Source organism: Conger conger, chromosome 8 (genome assembly GCF_963514075.1).
Source record: "Conger conger chromosome 8, fConCon1.1, whole genome shotgun sequence".
Taxonomy (NCBI): domain Eukaryota; kingdom Metazoa; phylum Chordata; class Actinopteri; order Anguilliformes; family Congridae; genus Conger; species Conger conger.
The window spans coordinates 16,309,436-16,327,604 of NC_083767.1; the positions used below are offsets into that span (position 1 = coordinate 16,309,436).

Consider the following 18,169-nt stretch of genomic DNA (forward strand, 5'->3'; position numbering starts at 1 on the left):
TATGACAATAAGGGCAAAGATATACAGTGGTATATGTGTGCTCAAAATGGGAGGCGGTGAAGATGGTGGGGTAAATATTTGTTTTGAATATCCATTACACTGAATACCATTACACTTTTTGAATAGCCACTATTGTATTTATAATAATAAGGCCTTTTCTTGTGCTGTATGTCCCCCCTCCCCCAGCAAAGTCTGACGGTCCTTCTTTGCGGGGAGAATGGCCTGGTGTGTGCGCTGGAACAGTTCTTCCATCACGGATTTAGATCCACTCGCCTGTTTCAAAAGAACGCCTTCATATGGGACTTTGTGGGTGAGTAGTGCAGTACATAATAATGATTGCGCCACTGCCCCCTTCTGGTCAGTTGGACTCCCATACTCTGCCTGACTGATGTGGCTGCATCTGAAATCGCACACTATATACACTCACCATATACACTTGCCGAGCACTTTATTAGGAATACCTATACACCTACTTATTCGTGCGATTATATAAGCAGCCAATCCGCGTCGGGTTCCAATTCTGTCAGCCAAGAACAGAAAGCTGAGGCTGCAGTGGGCACAGGCTCATCAAAACCCGACAGTTGAAGACTGGGAAAACATAGCCTGGTCTGATGAATCTTGATTTCTGCTGTGGCATACAGATGGTAGGGTCAGAATTTGGCACCTACAGCATGAATCCATGGACCCAACCTGCTTTGTGTGAACAGTCCAGCTGGTGGCAGTGGTGTAATGGTGTGGGGAATGTTTTCTTGGCACACTTTGCGCCACACCAATGTGCACACCAATCAATTATCGCTTGAATGCCACAGTCTATTTGTGTATTGGTGCTGGCCATGTGCATCCCTTCATGGCCACAATGTACCCATCTTCTAATGGCTACTTCCAGCATGATAATGCAAAGAAAAAGTAATCTCAAACTGGTTTCATGAACATGACAATGTCACAGTCCCAGATCCAATGTGTTCCACATTTGGGATGTGGTATGACGGGAGATTCGCAGCATGAATATGACATGCGTGATGCAATCATGTCGACATCTTATGGAATCCATACTGTTTTACCCAGTATAGTATAGTGTTCCCAATAAAGTGCTCAGTGAGTGTATATAGTACTAAAAATTAAAAGATCAAGACAAAGGTAAATATTTCTCAGCTGTAAAACTGAAATAATTTAAATCCCGGATTAAAAACAAATTCAAAAAATAATCTTGTTTAAATGGCAGTTCAGGATTATCATTAACTGTTTTTTTTCCACTTTAGTATGCCACTTTAAATATGACTGGGATAGTCGTGGTTGTGGAGTCGTGGAGTTGTGACGTGATGAAGGGACGGGTTTTGTGTGGGTTTGTGTTGGCTTAACACCTGCTAGCTTTTCTGTATCCGAATATGTATAAGTGCATTTGAGAACCTCACATACTTATTTTGTTTCAACTGGCTCCCTCTAGTGGAAAAAATAAGCAAACCACAAAGATGTTACAATCCCTGTGTTCTAAAAACATTTAATGTTTTGCCTGTGGTAAATTGCATTTTAAATTTCCATAATTAGAACACACAATAAATGATAATCAAAGGCAAAAACTGATTGAGAAGTAGAAACCAACTGCTGCCAGTGGGGCACGCTATCTCCTGTCAACTAATATGGAAAATAGTAAAAGGACTGCCTATAATGTTATAATTATATAGTGCTTTTATTAAAAGCTCTTTACAATTGATGTGTCTCAATCGCTCGCACGCACACACTCACGCACACACCAATGGTGATAGTCTGCCACGCAAGGCACCAACCAGCTCGTCGGGAGCAATTGGGGGGTTAGGTGTCTTGCTCAGGGACACTTCAACATACACAGGGCGGGGGGTCGAACCGGCAACTGGTTTCCTAATGCCCTCAGCCAATTGAAACAGTAGCATATCTCCCGCTGAGAGCCTGTCCATATCAGGGCAGATTGTCTGGATTGTGGTGAAGGGCAGGGCTCTAGATTCTGTGTCTCCATGTGTCCCTCTCCACCCCCACAGAGAAGGCCATGGCCTACCTGGACTCAGCTGATCAGATGGGTGACCTGCAGGAGGCGCCCAAACCCCTGGGCCTCACCTGCGAAACCTTCTTCCGCTACGTCAGCGCCATCAACGCCACGCCCAGAAACATTGGGAAGGACGGAAAGTTCCAGTTGCTGGTTTGCCTGGGAGCCAGGTGAGCGAGCACACCTGTATCTATACACATACATACTGTATATGTCCATATAGCATACACACACCTTACTGCATGCAATCTACTGCTAGATATGGTTATTTGTCTGAATTTATATAGCGCCATGCAAGGCACCAACCAGCTCGTCAGGAGCAGTTGAGGGTTAGGTGTCTTGCTCAGGGACACTTCGACTCACCCAGGGCAGGCTCAGTCGCCAACTACAGCTTGGGAGGCAATTGCTCCAGATGGCAATTGCTCCAAACTGCTCCAGATGGTCTTGCATATGATGTGAAATGAATAGGCGATTGACCTTTGACCTTTTTGCCCCGTTGTGTTTACAGAGACCGGCTGTTGCCTCATTGGCTCCCCCTGCTGGCGGAGTCCCCGTTCACCGAGTGCATGTACAAAGAGAGCGCCCTCCTTCGCGACCGAGCCACAGTGAGCACGCTCATTAACGTCTTGCACGAGCTCCATGACTTCCCCATCACCCTGGAGACCTCCTTCATCAAGGGCATTGACCTATAGCCGCCTAGGACTCAGACGCACAGACCATCGCTGCGAGCTGTGTGACTCATAGAAGGGGGGGGGGGGGGGGGGGGGATTGAGAGACTTGCTGCATCCCCAAGGGTTGAGGCAGAGAAAAGTCCTGACACTCCTGTTCAAAGATGGCTGCCGTGTTTGCCATTGCCAGCTCTCTGAGAAGCAGCACCAAGCTTATAAAACAATTTAAAATGGACACCTCCTCCGTGATGACTGTTTATATATGTATGTCCCTTCCTTGAACCACAGTAGTGTTAGGCTGTTGTGCTGAGATGTTCAGTCCTGTGAAAGAGAACGTGTGCTTGTCATGTGCTTCCCCCAGAGGTTAAGCAGCAAGCACTGCTGGTACATGCTTCTGTAACACAGGACACTGAGAAGAGAAAAAGAAAAGCAAATGGAGGGAAGAAGGAGGGATGAAAGGAGGCAGAGAGAGAGACTGCTGGAGACCCCGCCCTTGCATCTCCGTAGCACACTGGTTCCACTCTGCTCACTATGATTGGCTGTTTTGTGGACTGCACTGGCTGTGATTGGCTGTATTGCTTGGGAGGCTAGTGATGGCTGTGCTGGACTGGAGGGTCGGGGATCTTCCAGGGTCTGGGTGGGGTGGGAACAGGAGCTGACCCGCAGCTGAACGGAGGACAAACTGATACTCTGTGCTTTTTGGAGGTTATACTTCCTCCCCCAACATCCTAACCCCCTCCCCAGTGGCTATACTTGGACTCATGTGAATATTTTTGTTTTGGAGGCTAGAAACCCCTCATTGGGGATTTGCCTTTGAAGTTGTCATTGTTACCGTCAGTGTCCTGGAATAAACTTACCCAACCCCCCTTCCTCCCCAAATCTGGTCCCTGTAGTTTCCAGTGCTGGCAAACTCTGAACTTTCACCTGTACGTACATTATACACTCAGTGAGCACTTCATTAGGTAGACTGGTACACCAGCTTGTTAATGCAAATATTTTATCAGCCAATCATGTGGCAGAAACTAAATGTATACAAGCATGCAGACATGGTCAAGAGGTTCAGAAGTTTTTAAGACCAAATGTCAGAGAATGGGTAAGAACTGTGACCGCGGTATGATTGTTGGTGCCGGACAGGGTTATTCGAGTAATTCAGAAACTGCTGATGTCCTGGGATTTTCACACACAAGTCTCGAGAGTCTGCAGAGAATGGTGGGAAAAACGAAAAACATCCAGCCATTCTCCCCGCAAAGAAGGACCGTCAGACTTTGCTGGGGGAGGGGGGACATACAGCACAAGAAAAGGCCTTATTGTTATAAATACAATAGTGGCTATTCAAAAAGTGTAATGGTATTCAGTGTAATGGTTATTCAAAACAAATATTTACCCCACCATCTTCACCGCCTCCCATTCTGAGCACACAGTGCCTTCCTATATACCACTGGCCCAGACTGGTCGAAGCTGACAGGAAGGTGACAGTAATGCAAATAACCTCACATTACAACAGTGGTATACAGAAGAGCATCTCTGAACACACAACGCGTCAATCCCCTTAAGTGGATAGGCTACAGCAGCAAAACACCAACAAGTTAAAAAAAAGTATAATAAAAACCTAATAAAGTGCTCAGTGAGGGTATATCTGGTATCTTATCTACTGATATCCCCGAAGGACGTTATAAGTATGCTACCGTACTCTACTGTACTGGACTGTCCTATGTGTACCAATGTAAAATAAAGTCTTCTGGGTTTCCGAGCTGGTTATATCCCTTCTCCCAGTGAGTGAAGTGTGGGAGACACTGCAGCACGTCCGGATAGCAATAACGACCACCTCATTGGCTCCTCTCCTGCAGACGCTTGAGGCTGTGCTGAAATCCGCATTCATTCTAACCTGCATCTCATTAACCTACATGTGCAGAAAACACGGATAAATGTATTATTTTCAGGTTCCACTGCTGCCAACGATATTGCTAAATGACGGGACTGACATCACTGAGGAAGATGAGCGACTGCAGGGATACATGGTGGATGTTTAGAAGCTGTGTTTAACTCATTCTCTTACAACCAGGGGGATGGAGGTGGCATTAGGCATACTCCTTTTTTATTGTGAATCAAAAATGCCATTAAAATACGGAACTACAGTATATCAGAAGAAAAATCTAATAAATCTGGAGAAATAAAAAGTCTGGATAAAGTATTGTCTTCATTCCTCCTTTCTATGTCACTGTGGCAATAACATTTTTAGGGTTCAGCTTACTGCTGTATTTTACGGTAAGTTGCAGTAGGCAATTTTGATACTCGGTACATGAAATGTGTGTTCCCCAGAATGCTTTTCCATACAAGACTTGTGTTAAATGTCTACTATTATCTTCATTCTGTCCTGTCAATAGAAGGTAAAACAAATAAGTGTATCTTTTGACTGGTCAGTCAGAATCTCACCTCTTAATATACCTGGAAAGTGAGAGCCAATATACAACAATATACAATATACAATACTGAAATAAAATAAAAGGGTTGTTATAAATTACTGAAATGTTACATGCATCTGTGTGAGTGTGTTTGTGTGTGTGTGTGTGTATGTGTGTGTGTGTACAGTGCATTTAATAGGATGACCTCAAGTCAGACAAAGTCGGATAAAATGAATCAGTTCAGTTCAAGTCGACCCATTACACATATACCGATATCTTCTGTGAAGGAGTCAGAGTGTAAACACAGATATCGAGTCAGATTCAGATTCATTTTCAAGGCCAGATGTACCAGTAAAATCCTCATTTCAAGTCCATACCATATGCTACAGTAAGACCTCCGCACCTGTCTTACTGTAGCAGACATACTCAGTGAGTGCTTTATTAGGTAGACCTGTACACCAGCATGTTAATGCAGATATTTAATCAGCCAATCATGTGCCATCAACTAAATGCATAAAATTGCAGACATGGTGAAGACATCTGTTTTTCAGACCAAATGTGGGGAAGAAATGTGATCTAAGTGACTTTGACCTTGGAATGATTATTGGTGCCAGACAGGGTGGTCTGAGTATCTCAGAAACTGCTGATCTCCTGGGATTTTGGAACACAAATAATGACACATTACAATAGTGGTATATACAAGAGCATCTCTGAACATGAAACGCCTCAAACCTCTAAGTGGATAGACTGCAACAGCAGAAGACCAATAAGTCCAAAACATAAGTCTAATAAATACCTAATTAAGTGCTCAGTGAGATTTGCCTGCATGATTTTCCAGTGGACAAGTGCCAAAACACTGATGGGGTTACTTACGATTAAAATGTACAAAATGTTGCTGCTGACAGAAGTTGGGAACCACTTTGCAGCTCCCTCACTAGTAGTATCATAGGAAATCACTTATTGAACGTACGTTTCAATTATATCCATAAAATAAATACTGACAGCCTGCCTATTCAGTGAAGACATCCATGCATAAGTGGCAATAGTCTACGGAATGCAACGATCTACGATTTGCCAAGAGACCTAACACACAGGGAGCCAACGACAGCTTAGTAAACACCAAAAAGCGTTCGTGTTTCCTGAAATGTTACTTTTGTTTTCTCTGTGCGTTAATACCCTCAGTTTAGGTAGGCGAGTGTAGGCTTCAAAGTAGCAACTGCTCACTACAATGAGGTGACTAGACGTTCCTTTAGCCTCAAAGTAGCCATCTGCTGCTCCACCGTAATGTAACGCTCGCTCCTCCTCTTTGCTTACATTCTCGCAGCACAAATGAATGCACCATGGCAACAAGGAACAGCCCTCTTTTCCCGCGCAATGTTCCCTTCCTTATAAGGCCAACAGAACGCACACGCAGATAAACGTCAGGCGCGTATGCAAATTGTTTGATTGAAGAAATTCGGAAAATGGAGGCGTGTGAAGGCGCATGCGCACATCGAAACAATTTACTATTTCCCAGACGTAGCACACAAGTAAGACATCAACAAGCGTGCGGTGTTTCTGTTGCTGTGTTTGGTTGGTAAATGCGTTACTACTGTATTGAAGATTATTTTTCAACTTCAACAACTGCTTTTACGTCTAAACAAGGTAAGAAATGCTTCGAGAGGCAGGTGGCGGTCCAATGATGTTTTTGAAATTATAGCCCTGTACAGCTTTGGTTAGATAGCTAAAATATTATCATCCAAAGCAAGTTGTTTTATTGCAGTATCAGTGTAGTGTATGGTCTAGTCAAATGTGCATGATTGTGAACCGACTGTGGAACCGGATATGTGAGTATGAAACCTCTTTCGGTGCACTATGTGGGTGCTTAGAAATATGTCTTCTAATGGGGCACACGCTTTTTTGGCGATGCCAGATAACGTGTCTAGTGAAGTGGCTTTAAAATGAGCTGAGGAAACTAGACCTCCAGAATAGCTTTGTCCGTAATGTAGAATGCATTTCTGTGACTTACACATTCATGTAATGTAACCTAATGTAGGCTATAGTTTACTGTATAGTCATTTGAAGATATTTGCTATATATACTTAGCTGGAATATATGTATTGTGTATTCTACTTTCACTTTCAATTCAATCAACGAGTGTGCCCCTCATACTAGGCTACTTGGATTGTGGTCTTTACCAGTTTGTCGGACTGTGCAGAACTTCAACCGTGCTATTTCACACCTATTGCACGTTGTCAGGGGAGTGTGCTCTGTCAGAAGTGCACACGGTACGCATCCAACGAGCTTTTAAACTATGCAATTTCAAGAACTGACAGACACCTCTCTGAAATATGGCTTGTAATAAGTATAGTCATACCCTTGGCTAAAATGTGAGGGCGACGTCTCTTCGCCAAAGCAACGCATTTGATTGCCACATCTAATTTTGCAGCCTCGCGTTGGCTAGCAGTATTGTTTCCAGATTATTATTTTGGTGTTTTTGTGTTATGATGGATTTCTGCTATGGAGCTCAAGTTTGTGCGCGCGTATTTTCAGTTTGAACATGAAACTGGGCTAAACTGCGCATACGCTCGAAATCGCTTTGAAAACAAAGGGCACGCCGTAGGTTACTACTCTACTTCTTGAATCCATGTCGGTTAATTTGCATATTTACTCTATTTTTCATTTCGCTTTTCGTCGATTTAACGAGTTTATTAACATTAATCGAGTTGCAACTGCAGGTCGATCGGGCTGCAGTAAAAATGGTCTGTAAAATGGGTGCGCATGATGCGGTTCGCGAGCCATGCTTCCTCGGAAAAGTAGTGGGCGGTGAACATATCGGTTTACCTTCCCTTCACATGGGAGGCATTTGGCGCATTTACAATTGACATTTGAAATGTCGTTTCTTTTCGAATATCGCCAATTCAACGGTAACACGAACAATTGGGCGTTTCTCGGGCTAGTTTACAAGTGTGAAGTTATTTTTCGACTCTTATTTCCGTAAATACATGGTTTTACAGGTCAGCTGAATCGGCCCCCTCCCCCGTCACCCCCTCCCTTTGAAGTGTGTTGCCATGTTTGAATTACGTCAGGAGCTGAATTATACAGACAGTTGTGCCACTGTCAGGAGGTAGGGCTGTATGGAGGACTGTACTTTTCGCATTATTTTGAGGTTGTGCTTCTGTGTGTTTTCTGCTATGACTGACTTGGCCAGTTCAGCACTCGAAGATCACGGTGTGACGAGAAATTAAGTCTGCATTTTGCCAATACTGTAGCTATAGTTTTAAGTAATATCCCGTGTCTTCACTCCAACATGATTTAGTTTTTTTCCATACTGGTTCCATTTGGTATTTTTGAACAGAATAAATGACACTATTAACAACTACATGTTAGGAACTTTAAAATATTTTTTACAACTTCGTTATAGCAATGTTAGACGAATCTCAGTACTTCATCAATGAACTATTGGTACCCCGGGACGCTGACGGTGACTTTGTACTAATGTATGATAGAACATGCAAGGTGCTCACTTTCGATGGCGTGTGATGTCTGGAGGTACGAAGATACGTGCAGCAAAGGTATTTCCAGGTTATGACGAGACAATAACGAGGTTTCCTTTACACTCGATAGGCTGTTAGTATCAGTTTAATTATCGATTACACACGGAATCACGCCCGTGGTTCGAACATCTCTTTTGTATCTTGTGATTATTTCAGTTTGCAGTTGTAGTATGTATCATACTAACAAACAGGTTTGTTGTCACCGAATTTATTTTCGATGGATTTGTTCCATTTGTTTATTTATATGGATACTTATTGGAAGCATCGCACAACTTTATTCACAGAAACTACTTCATTCCCTTGAAGAAATATGTTTGGTTTCCACAAACCGAAGATGTACCGGAGCATAGACGGCTGCTGCATCTGCCGAGCCAAGTCATCCAGCTCGCGTTTCACAGACAGCGCTCGCTACGAGAAGGACTTCCCTAGCTGCTTCGGGTAGGTGCGCTCGGGTCCCCCGCCTCCCGGCCGCCGCGGCCAGCATCTGTCGGGGTCACCGTAGTCTTGAATGAGCCCTTTGTGTCGTGCCTGCAGCTAGAGCGCACTCTTGCTCTCCATAGAGTGAAATGAAAGGACATTTGGAGAGCGATTCTCTGGTTCTTGTTGCCGTTCCGTAACGATACGAGTTTTGGACAAGTCTTACTAGCCAATTCTCTTTGAACCGTGAAACTTAATATTATGAGCCGGTCCCCTTATAGCGGACCACCTGCATTCATGCTAATGCTCACTTAATTAAACAGTGTTGTTTTGTCTTATTTTTTCAGCACGTTTACGTGTCAGTTGAGCTCTTAATTGATAAACACTGTCAATAATATTTATTCTGCCAGAATGCTGTATCATTGTCAGATGTCTTGCTTATTTTCATCAGTAGCCTGTACCACTATACCATATAAAATAATTATCATAATGTGATATTACAAGTGGGTATAGGCCTAAAATGTGGTTATTCAAAGTGTCGAAACTTTTAATGAGCAATGATATTTCAAATATAAATCACTCAAATGCATAGCAAAGTTTTAATCAAGACAAGTATGTGAAGAGTGTTGATACTGTGGAGACTGCTCCAACATTATATTTGTATTAACATTCCAATTTTTAGAGATACTTGGTTTGTGTCCATGTCATTATGGACTGGAGCTGACACTGGTAGAATGATTCTGAGGATTTATGTTGTTTGTGTTGTTATGGCCCCTCCCGACAGGTTGTGTGAAACTCGATCTGGAGACATTTGCAACGCCTGTGTTCTGTTGGTGAAAAGATGGAAAAAACTCCCTGTGGGCTCCAAGAAGAACTGGAAGCATGTAAGAGCTGTATTGCTACCTGTCCCAGCACTTTAACGTTTTTTATTTTACTTTTAATTGGCCAAGAGGACTCATTGAGGTAAAAACTTGAGATGGCGAGACCATAGCTTATAGTGTAAACCAGTTCAGGCAATACTGTCATGGGGAACAATAATCATCACAAATGTTGTTCAATATTTACTTGCCATTTTATTTTATCATTCACACAACCAGTTGGAGATCAATCCTGATATTGAAAAAAAAAAAGTTTTTAGTTGTGCATTAGGATATTGTTGTCCAATCAGATCACTGGGTTTGGCACTGGGTTTTGTACTTCCCTTGGGTCTTTCAGTGCACTTATCCCTGGTTATTGGTATGCAATTTGCCCTTTGATGTACGTCGCTCTGGATAAGATCGTCTGCCAAATGCCTGTAATGTAATAATGAGCGAGTCTAATGAATTGTACTGTGTTTGTGTTCCTGCTGCAATGTTTTCTATTTCTGCACTGAATTTAAACACATAGAGAATTCAAGTTGACAATTATTCGGCTGTTGTAATCCACTTTAATCAATGTAATATTAGTTCTTCCCTTTAAAAACAAAACGCGGGCAAGTAACGAATCAGCAAGCTGGCATTGTTAGACCTAAGTTACATCCATTTGTATTAAAAAGGCGTTGGTGGCGAACTAAATGGAATGTTCATTTAAAATCGTTCAACAGTAACTGTTTGTAACATAGTTTGCCACAAATGTTTGCTGTCTAACTGGTATCCTAGTGCCCACTGATTTTGCTGCCTTGTTACAGGTGGTGGATGCCAGGGGTGGGTCAAGCTTGAGAACGACAGTGAGGCCCAAGAAGATGAAGTCGCTGTCGAGGAGAGCGAGATCGAGCCAGGCCAGCGGTGTGCTGAAGAGACACAGTAATGCATGATTACATCGTTCAGGGTCTGCAACCCTGTTCCTGGGCAGCTGAAGGGCCTGCTGGTTTTTGTGGTTACCCTGCACTTATTTAGTTCGTTATTTGGTTAATTAAAGCGGTCAAACTCACTTCACCTGGTGACTTGGGTGCTTATTTTGAAGGTGAAACAAAAAACAGCATCTTTTCGCTCTCCAGGACCACGGTTGCGGATCACTCATTGACGTACTGGATGCGATTAGAATAACGCTCATTCATTTTTAAAATCAATATCATCACTGGATAATTACTGTAGCTGGATAATTACTGACATGCCCCAGGTTGCAGACCTTGCTATTGCCTGCAATCCCGAGGACATAAACTCTGCTTAACCTCAACAGAACATAGCCCCCCCCCCCCCCCCCTAAAATGTAATGGTTAGATGCTGATTGGCTCTGGGGGTTAAATGTGAGGCTGTGATTGGCACTGGGGGTTGAATGAGGTGTGTATTGGCTTCATGGGTTCTGTGTGAGGTTCTGCTTGGCTCTGGATGTGAGGTGCTGATTGTATCTCTTTTCCCGCAGACTCTGATGCTCACAGCACTTCTAGCGCTTCCCCTGCTCAGTCTCCCAGCTACAGCAACCAGTCGGATGAGGGCTCTGACAGCGAGCTAACCCCTGGGACTGGCCAGTCTCCCATCTTCTCTTTCCTGGATCTCACCTATTGGAAGAGGTAGGTGCCTTCCCTACCTCCACTGCGTCCTTCCAAAACCCCATTTCCTATTAGTATGGGAAAATACAATAACCGTGATAATTGTCTTTTTTTAAAGGTCCGACCTGGCAGTCGAATTACATTGGCAAATAGTTAAACTCTGCCATGCTTTAACAACTCTGGAAACTGCATTAAGCAATGCAATGCCTGCTGGGTCAGCTCTGGCTTCTAAGACTGCACTTTAATTTCCCCACTATTGAGCGAGAGTCAGAGGGCTGAACAGCCTCTACCCCTCACTGAAACACTACCCACTCACTTCTGAGACAGCCCAGTGTACAAGATGGCGACTCTTGGGAACGCACAAAATGAGTGTTCGTGTGTAGGCGGAGTGATTTGGAGTCGGGTGTGCTTCAGGCAGGGTGGTGTGGGAGGACTTTTGCCTACCTCTCCCAATTAAACCAGAGGTGTGTTCAAGACCGCAAACGTTCGAGGCGAACTATGTTTGCGGCAAACCGCTACTCTTCAACAATTTCAAATTAACATTCCATTTCGTTAGCCACCAACGCATTTTGAATACGAAGGGATGCGACTTAGATATGACAATGCCAGCTAGCTGATTTGTTGCTTATCTGTGATTTTATTTAAGGTAAGACAAATATTACATTGATTTAAAGTGCATTATAACAGCCGAATAATCGGTAACTTTCTGTTGGCGACAGAAAAAAAGTTTTAATATGTTTGTGAATGTTAGGTAACGTTAGCTAATGTTTGCAATCATGAAAGCACCTCTGCTCTTTCCCCCCTCCCCCCCACAGGCAGAAGGTGTGCTGTGGCGTGATATACAAGGGCAGGTTTGGGGAGGTGCTGATTCACCCCCACCTGTATAAACCCTGCTGCCAAAAACGCCAAGAGGCTCAACAGAAGCAGGAGGAAGAGCATGTGGGAGAGGAAGAGGAAGATGAGGAGGAGGAGGGGGAGGAGGAGGAGGAAGAAGAAACCCAAGAGAGCAAAGCGAGTCTTCACCCTCAGGGGGTGCAGTCACCACCAAAAGCCAAAGAGGAAGATGAGGAAGAGGAGGGTGAGGAGGAGGAAGAAGAGTGGTGACCTCACACACTTGTGTGCATGTGTACGCTGCACATGGAACTCAACTGCCGCTCTGGGTCACCTTGGAGACGGTGGTCTGAGTTTTGTTCTTATTGAAGTGGCCTCCGGTTGCCGTGGTTACTGTCTATTCCTTGATTATGGGATAGCTCCTGCTGTGTTCTGACCTGCAGCCTGACTATTGGGCTACACATGACCTGGACTTTCTCCTCTTTAAACATGAAATGCTGGATCTTCGACCAAGCAACTGGGCACTGTGTATGTGTGTTTGTGTATGTGAGGGAGAGACCGAGAGATGTGTGGAGTCATGCGCGCACACGCACACATGCACACACACACGCACCTGTACAGTGCAGGACTGAGCCATGACCCTCACCAGCCTTCTCACCAGCCGCTACTGCTAGCCTTTGCCTGGGACTTCTTCCGTATGTCCTATACACCACTGTGTAGAGTTATAAAAATGCACGTGCACACACACACACGCGCACACACACACACATGCGTGCACACCGGTGATACTCAGCCTTATTTGTATTTCTGTTCTATTTAAGGGTTTTACTCCATTTGTTTTGGAGGAAAAGGTGAATCTCCAGGTGTGCTACAGTACAGTGTTTTCTTAAGGCCTTGAAAAGGTAAAATGGACGTTATCGGTCTGCATGAACGCAAAGTAGGTTTTTCTCCAAAGGATCCCGTGAGTGTTTGCATGAAATGGACATATTGCATGGCCTTAGAACGAGCTTCGGGCTCCGGTTATATTCAGAACTTCTTTCTGTGCAGCTCCTTAAACTGTATTTAAAACAAAAGATGATTACTATTCCTATTTATAAACCATTATCCTTTCCAGTGTATTGAACTACTACAGTAATTATCTGATTCTGGGTTGCTGGAGTTTGTAAATAGCATTGTTTTGAGTAGAGATGTTTCACCCTTGTGTGTTACTGCTCCTCTGAGAACATTCTAGAACTGGAAAGTGAATAAGACCCCTTCCTCATATGTATAGATACTAACTAGGTATTTCCCTCTCTGTTATTTGTTATCTCTATGCTTCTATACCCAAATGCATTTCCTGTAAACATAGAGAACGGTTGAACCACAACCTCTACCCACCCCAGTTAAAAGCATGAAAAAAAGCTTAGTGAAAGTGATTTTGATGGTGAAACTTGTCATATATTTACACTCTCAGAAAATGTTTGTTGTGTTTGTCAGAATTTGACTTTCTTTCCTGTGCAGGTTCTTGTTCTCCTGCCTCTGTTAGAATCTGTCTGCTGTGGAGCAGCTGGGCGTAAAGTTATTTGTAACCACAAGGTGGGGCTGCTCTTTTCACTCTTGTCACTGTTCTTCCAATAACCCTTTTGGGGTTTTTAGAGATGATTATACTTTTTGTAGTAAAGGAAAAAAAACACAAAAAAAAACTTTCTTTGGTAAGTGTGTGTGTATAAGCTTAAAATATTAAGTGATAATGCGTTTTGAATCAGGGTGATGTCATTCATTATATTTCTCCATTCCATTTAGACATGTAATTCACAGTGCTGTATGTGTACATTTTTATACACGGTTTGTTAACTTTTGAATCCTTGTGTTGAAACTATGATGAATTTCCTGACTTGTCTGTATGCAAATTTATATGCCAGTTTGTCACAACCTTTGTTAATATTCATAAGATTATTTTGATTTTATCAATAACATGATTCAATTCCACAATAAGAATATTAGATTGAATGCATTGGCAGCTATCCTCTTTAAATACTTTCCGTGAATATTGTATGCAGTTTACCAAGGGAAGGCTCACACTGTACTGTGAGCTAGTTATATCGGTTTGTCATGTATATGTGTGAACACTACATGGTACCTTTTTGTGTTTCATTTTCTTCATCTCTGAAAGAGTTGCGTGTACATATTTAATCAGGTAAATACTTGTAACGGTGGAACTTTCTCTGTCTTATTTATTTCTATTTATTTGTATTTGTATGAATTTCTGCTGAATGTCTCTTAATTCTGCTCTAAATCAGGTTGGGTTTTGGGCACCGCTAAGATCTCTGATGTAAATGGCTCCTTTATTCATGATGTCATCATCTATCGTCACTCACACATCTGCGAAATTGTAAGGTGTGATATTGTTGCCTGGCAACTAGGATTTGTTCTTTTGAGGAGGGGTGTTTGGCAGAATGATCCATTATGGTTGCCAGGGTTCGCCTGAAATGGTTATTTCTGTTATTTGGTCATTGTAACCAAGTAAAATTTGGTTATTAATACATAAACTCACTGAGCGCTTTATTAGGTATTCATTAGACTTTCTTTTTTTGTACTTACTGGTTTTCTGCTGCTGTAGCCTATCCACTTAGAGCTTTGACCCGTTGTGTGTTCAGAGATGCTCTTCTGCATGTAATATCTGGTTATTTGTGTTCCTGTAAGCTTTGACCAGTCTGGCCCTTCTCTTCTGACCTCGCTCATTAACAAGTCTTTGCCTGCTGAACTGATGCTCACTAGATTTCAGATTTTATTTGTTTTACGCTCCATTCTCTGCAAACTCCAGAGTGTTGCATGTGAAAATCCCACGCGATCAGCAGTTTCTGACATACTCAAACCACCCTGTCTGGCACCTATAATCATTCCATGGTCAAAGTCATTTCAATCACATTTCTTCCCCATTCTGACATTTGGTCTGAAAAACAGCTGAATCTTTTGCATGCTTTTATTGATTTAGTTTCCGCCACATGATTGGCTGATATTTGCATTAACACGCTGGTGTACAGATCTATCTAATAAGGTGCTCGCTGAGTGTACATTCTGTATTGGCTGTAATAAAGTCTTGACCTATGTGTATGTGGCTACCACTTGCAGTGGACCGCACCAACTGGATCTTATGTTTGATTCTTTCATGTGGTTTCCTCAGCCAAATCTGAATAATGAGGTCTGTTGAGAATTGTGTGCTGAGTGTAATCGCCCTCGATCCCGCCTGATGTGCTTCTAGATTAGCCCTTAGCTGCAGGCCCGCATGCCCTTTCTGCACTTTCTATTTATCACCGTAGAGAAATATGATGCAAGTTTTGTATTTTTATACATATTGTACTTTTTTACTAGTTCTCCAATAAAAGTAGTTTGAAGTTTCCTGTACTGTGTGTTCACTTACTTCCCTGTTCCATGTTTATTTGTGTGAAGTCTACATTTCGGGGAGCGGATGGTCTTCAGGCTTACAGTGAAACTGTTCTCGTTCATGTGGCAGTGTGTTGTGTAAGTATGCTGTGAAAGCAGGCTTTGGCAGTGTGCCATCTTGGTGCACTATGTCAGTTTGCTGTGAAAGTGCACTGAGTGTGCTATGGCAGTGCGCTATATAAATGCACTGTGTGAGTGCTATGGCAGTGTGCTGTGTACGTACATTATGTAAGTATGCTGTGGAAGTGTGTTCAGGGGATGAAGGTGGGTTTGCCTGTGGGAGTAGCTCACTAACGCCATGGCAACGCATGGTGAGCGATGAGGAACAGCCAGGGCAGCGGAGGGGGACCTGATCTGCAGGAACTCATCTTCCCCCGTGCTTCAACGATGAGCAAGAGAAACTGGCATGGGCAACCTTAAGAAATGCAGCAAGTTCAGTGAGCAGCTAACCTACGGTTTCAGTATATCTGGAGGGAATTCAGTGAGAATCCAACCTAGTTTCATTTTATTTGCAGGAAATTCAGTGAGTATTTAATCTACAGTTACAGAAATTCCTGCAGATAAACTGAATCTAACCTGCAGTTTCAGTAGATTGAGTGGATTCCACCTTCCCAAATTGCTCAGAATTTGAAAGTTCAGTTCTGGGTGCAGACCACCCTCTTGTGGCACAAATGCAATATGGCAGTTTTCATAGTGGGAAGAATCATCTGTGGGTGAATGTGACTTTAGTAACAATCAAGGAGATTTAATATTGGAAGGGGAAATAATCATATTTCCTTTATAACTATGGGTCATTCTGTGAAAAATCAACCAGAGCTGTGGCAGTTGTCCATTTCAATTTTGTTCAAACTCTGTAAATGTTATTTGTATATTCAATAAAGAACATCTACAACTGATCCGGAATGCCACAGCCCGTCATTCACATGTCACCCCCCCTGCTCAGCAACCTCCACTGGCTACCTGTTATGACTCACATCAAATTTAAAAGTTTGGTGCTTGCGTGCCAAGCAGTTAAGGGATCAGCCCTGTATATATTAAATCACTTATCAAGACGCATACACCAACACGACCCCTCCGTTTGGCCATTTCGGTGCCATCTGGCACCTCCCCCTCGCCACACCTGCACTTCTCACTCACGACTGCTGTCTGTTCTGGCCCCACAGTGGTGGAATGACCTCCCTGTGGAACGGCAGAGTCTCTGACCACTTTCAAACACTGACTGAAGACTCAGGCTACACCTTTCCCTCCCTACCTCACCACCATGATTAGCTTGTATATGCCATAGCCTATAATGGCACTTATATATAGATATTGTTGTTTTGTATTAAATATTGTATTGTTGTACTCTGGGGTATTCTCGCTGCCAACCATGGTATGCTAGTTTGTAAGTTGATGTATTCTTCAAGGGTTCCGATTGTATCTGTATGGAACCGTACTGTCCCCTAGGGTCCTCTTCTGCACTTCATTGTACTTTGCTCTGGATGAGAGCATCTGCTAAATACCTTGTAATGTAATGTAATGTAATGTAACATCCAAAACATGAACCTTATTGGATTTGTAATTCTAGAGATATTGCTTCTTAAAACAGGGGGGGTACCCAAAAAGTCACTTGCGAGGGGACGAGTCGATTTTGGAGCATCATACCTCTGGCATTAAAGCAGGGAAAACTGCTTTAATGTGGAGACTGACAGTTTTATATCTAGTTTCTGATTATGTACTTTGATTTTCAGAAAACGGCTTAGAAAAAAAGTTATGGTCATTCATAAATGCAATCGTGCTGCCTCAGCACAAACATACACACACAAATAAAAATAAATGTGCCAGAAATACAAGCAAAAAGTAAATCCAACATAAAAAGTTAATGATTGCCTGCAATACATCATATTTTAAAATTGCCTTGAGACCAAATGAAACCAGATGTAGTCGCATGCAGTCAGGGGAAAACCAAAATAAAAAGTAAAAAGATTTATGATTACAGCTGCTTATTAAGTTTGGCGTTCCCTGTGTAGTAGTAAAGCCAATGCATAGGGGCCAGGTTAGAGCTTACAGAACTGCTGTACACTTTTCTACTGTTCAACCCTGACCTGGGGGGCCTGAGAGCAAGAGGGGCTGCCACTCAATCACGCTCACTCACTCACCTGCTCACTCACCTGCTCACTCACTTTCTCACTCAACCACGCTCGCTCATTCACCTGCTCACTCACTTTCTCACTCAATCACGCTCACTCACTCACTTTCTCACTCAATCATGCTCACTCACTCACCTGCTCACTCGCTTTCTCACTCAATCACGCTCACTCACTCACCTGCTCACTCTCCTGCTCACTCACTTTCTCACTCAATCACGCTCACTCACTCACCTGCTCATTCACTTTCTCACTCAATCACGCTCACTCACTCACTTTCTC

At 43.1% G+C, this 18,169-nt stretch overlaps 2 protein-coding genes across 5 annotated transcripts in view; both read left to right on the forward strand.

The window, feature by feature from the left end:
- The window catches only part of LOC133134992 (DENN domain-containing protein 5B-like), a 35,423-nt gene extending 32,668 nt beyond the window's left edge, over positions 1–2,755 (forward strand). For both annotated transcript variants that reach the window (XM_061251701.1, XM_061251702.1), the window contains exons 19-21: positions 187–310; positions 2,013–2,187; positions 2,526–2,755. In XM_061251701.1, the coding sequence (XP_061107685.1) occupies positions 187–310; positions 2,013–2,187; positions 2,526–2,709 (483 nt within the window). In that variant the 3' untranslated portion in view covers positions 2,710–2,755. The remainder of the gene's footprint in view (positions 1–186; positions 311–2,012; positions 2,188–2,525) is intronic.
- Positions 2,756–6,541: 3,786 nt separating this feature from the next.
- LOC133135065 (SIN3-HDAC complex-associated factor-like) lies at positions 6,542–15,716 on the forward strand. 3 transcript variants are annotated; one of them, XM_061251822.1, is made up of 6 exons: positions 6,542–6,731; positions 8,908–9,061; positions 9,825–9,924; positions 10,707–10,821; positions 11,381–11,528; positions 12,323–15,716. In XM_061251822.1, exons 2-6 carry the CDS (start codon positions 8,934–8,936, stop codon positions 12,609–12,611), a joined length of 780 nt encoding a protein of 259 aa, XP_061107806.1. In that variant the 5' UTR covers positions 6,542–6,731; positions 8,908–8,933; the 3' UTR covers positions 12,612–15,716. The 3 variants fall into 3 exon arrangements, with proteins under 3 accessions (XP_061107806.1, XP_061107807.1, XP_061107805.1); XM_061251823.1 differs by having other exon boundaries at positions 8,930–9,061; XM_061251821.1 differs by lacking the exon at positions 6,542–6,731 and adding an exon at positions 8,176–8,193 and having other exon boundaries at positions 8,930–9,061.
- Positions 15,717–18,169: the final 2,453 nt, after the last annotated feature.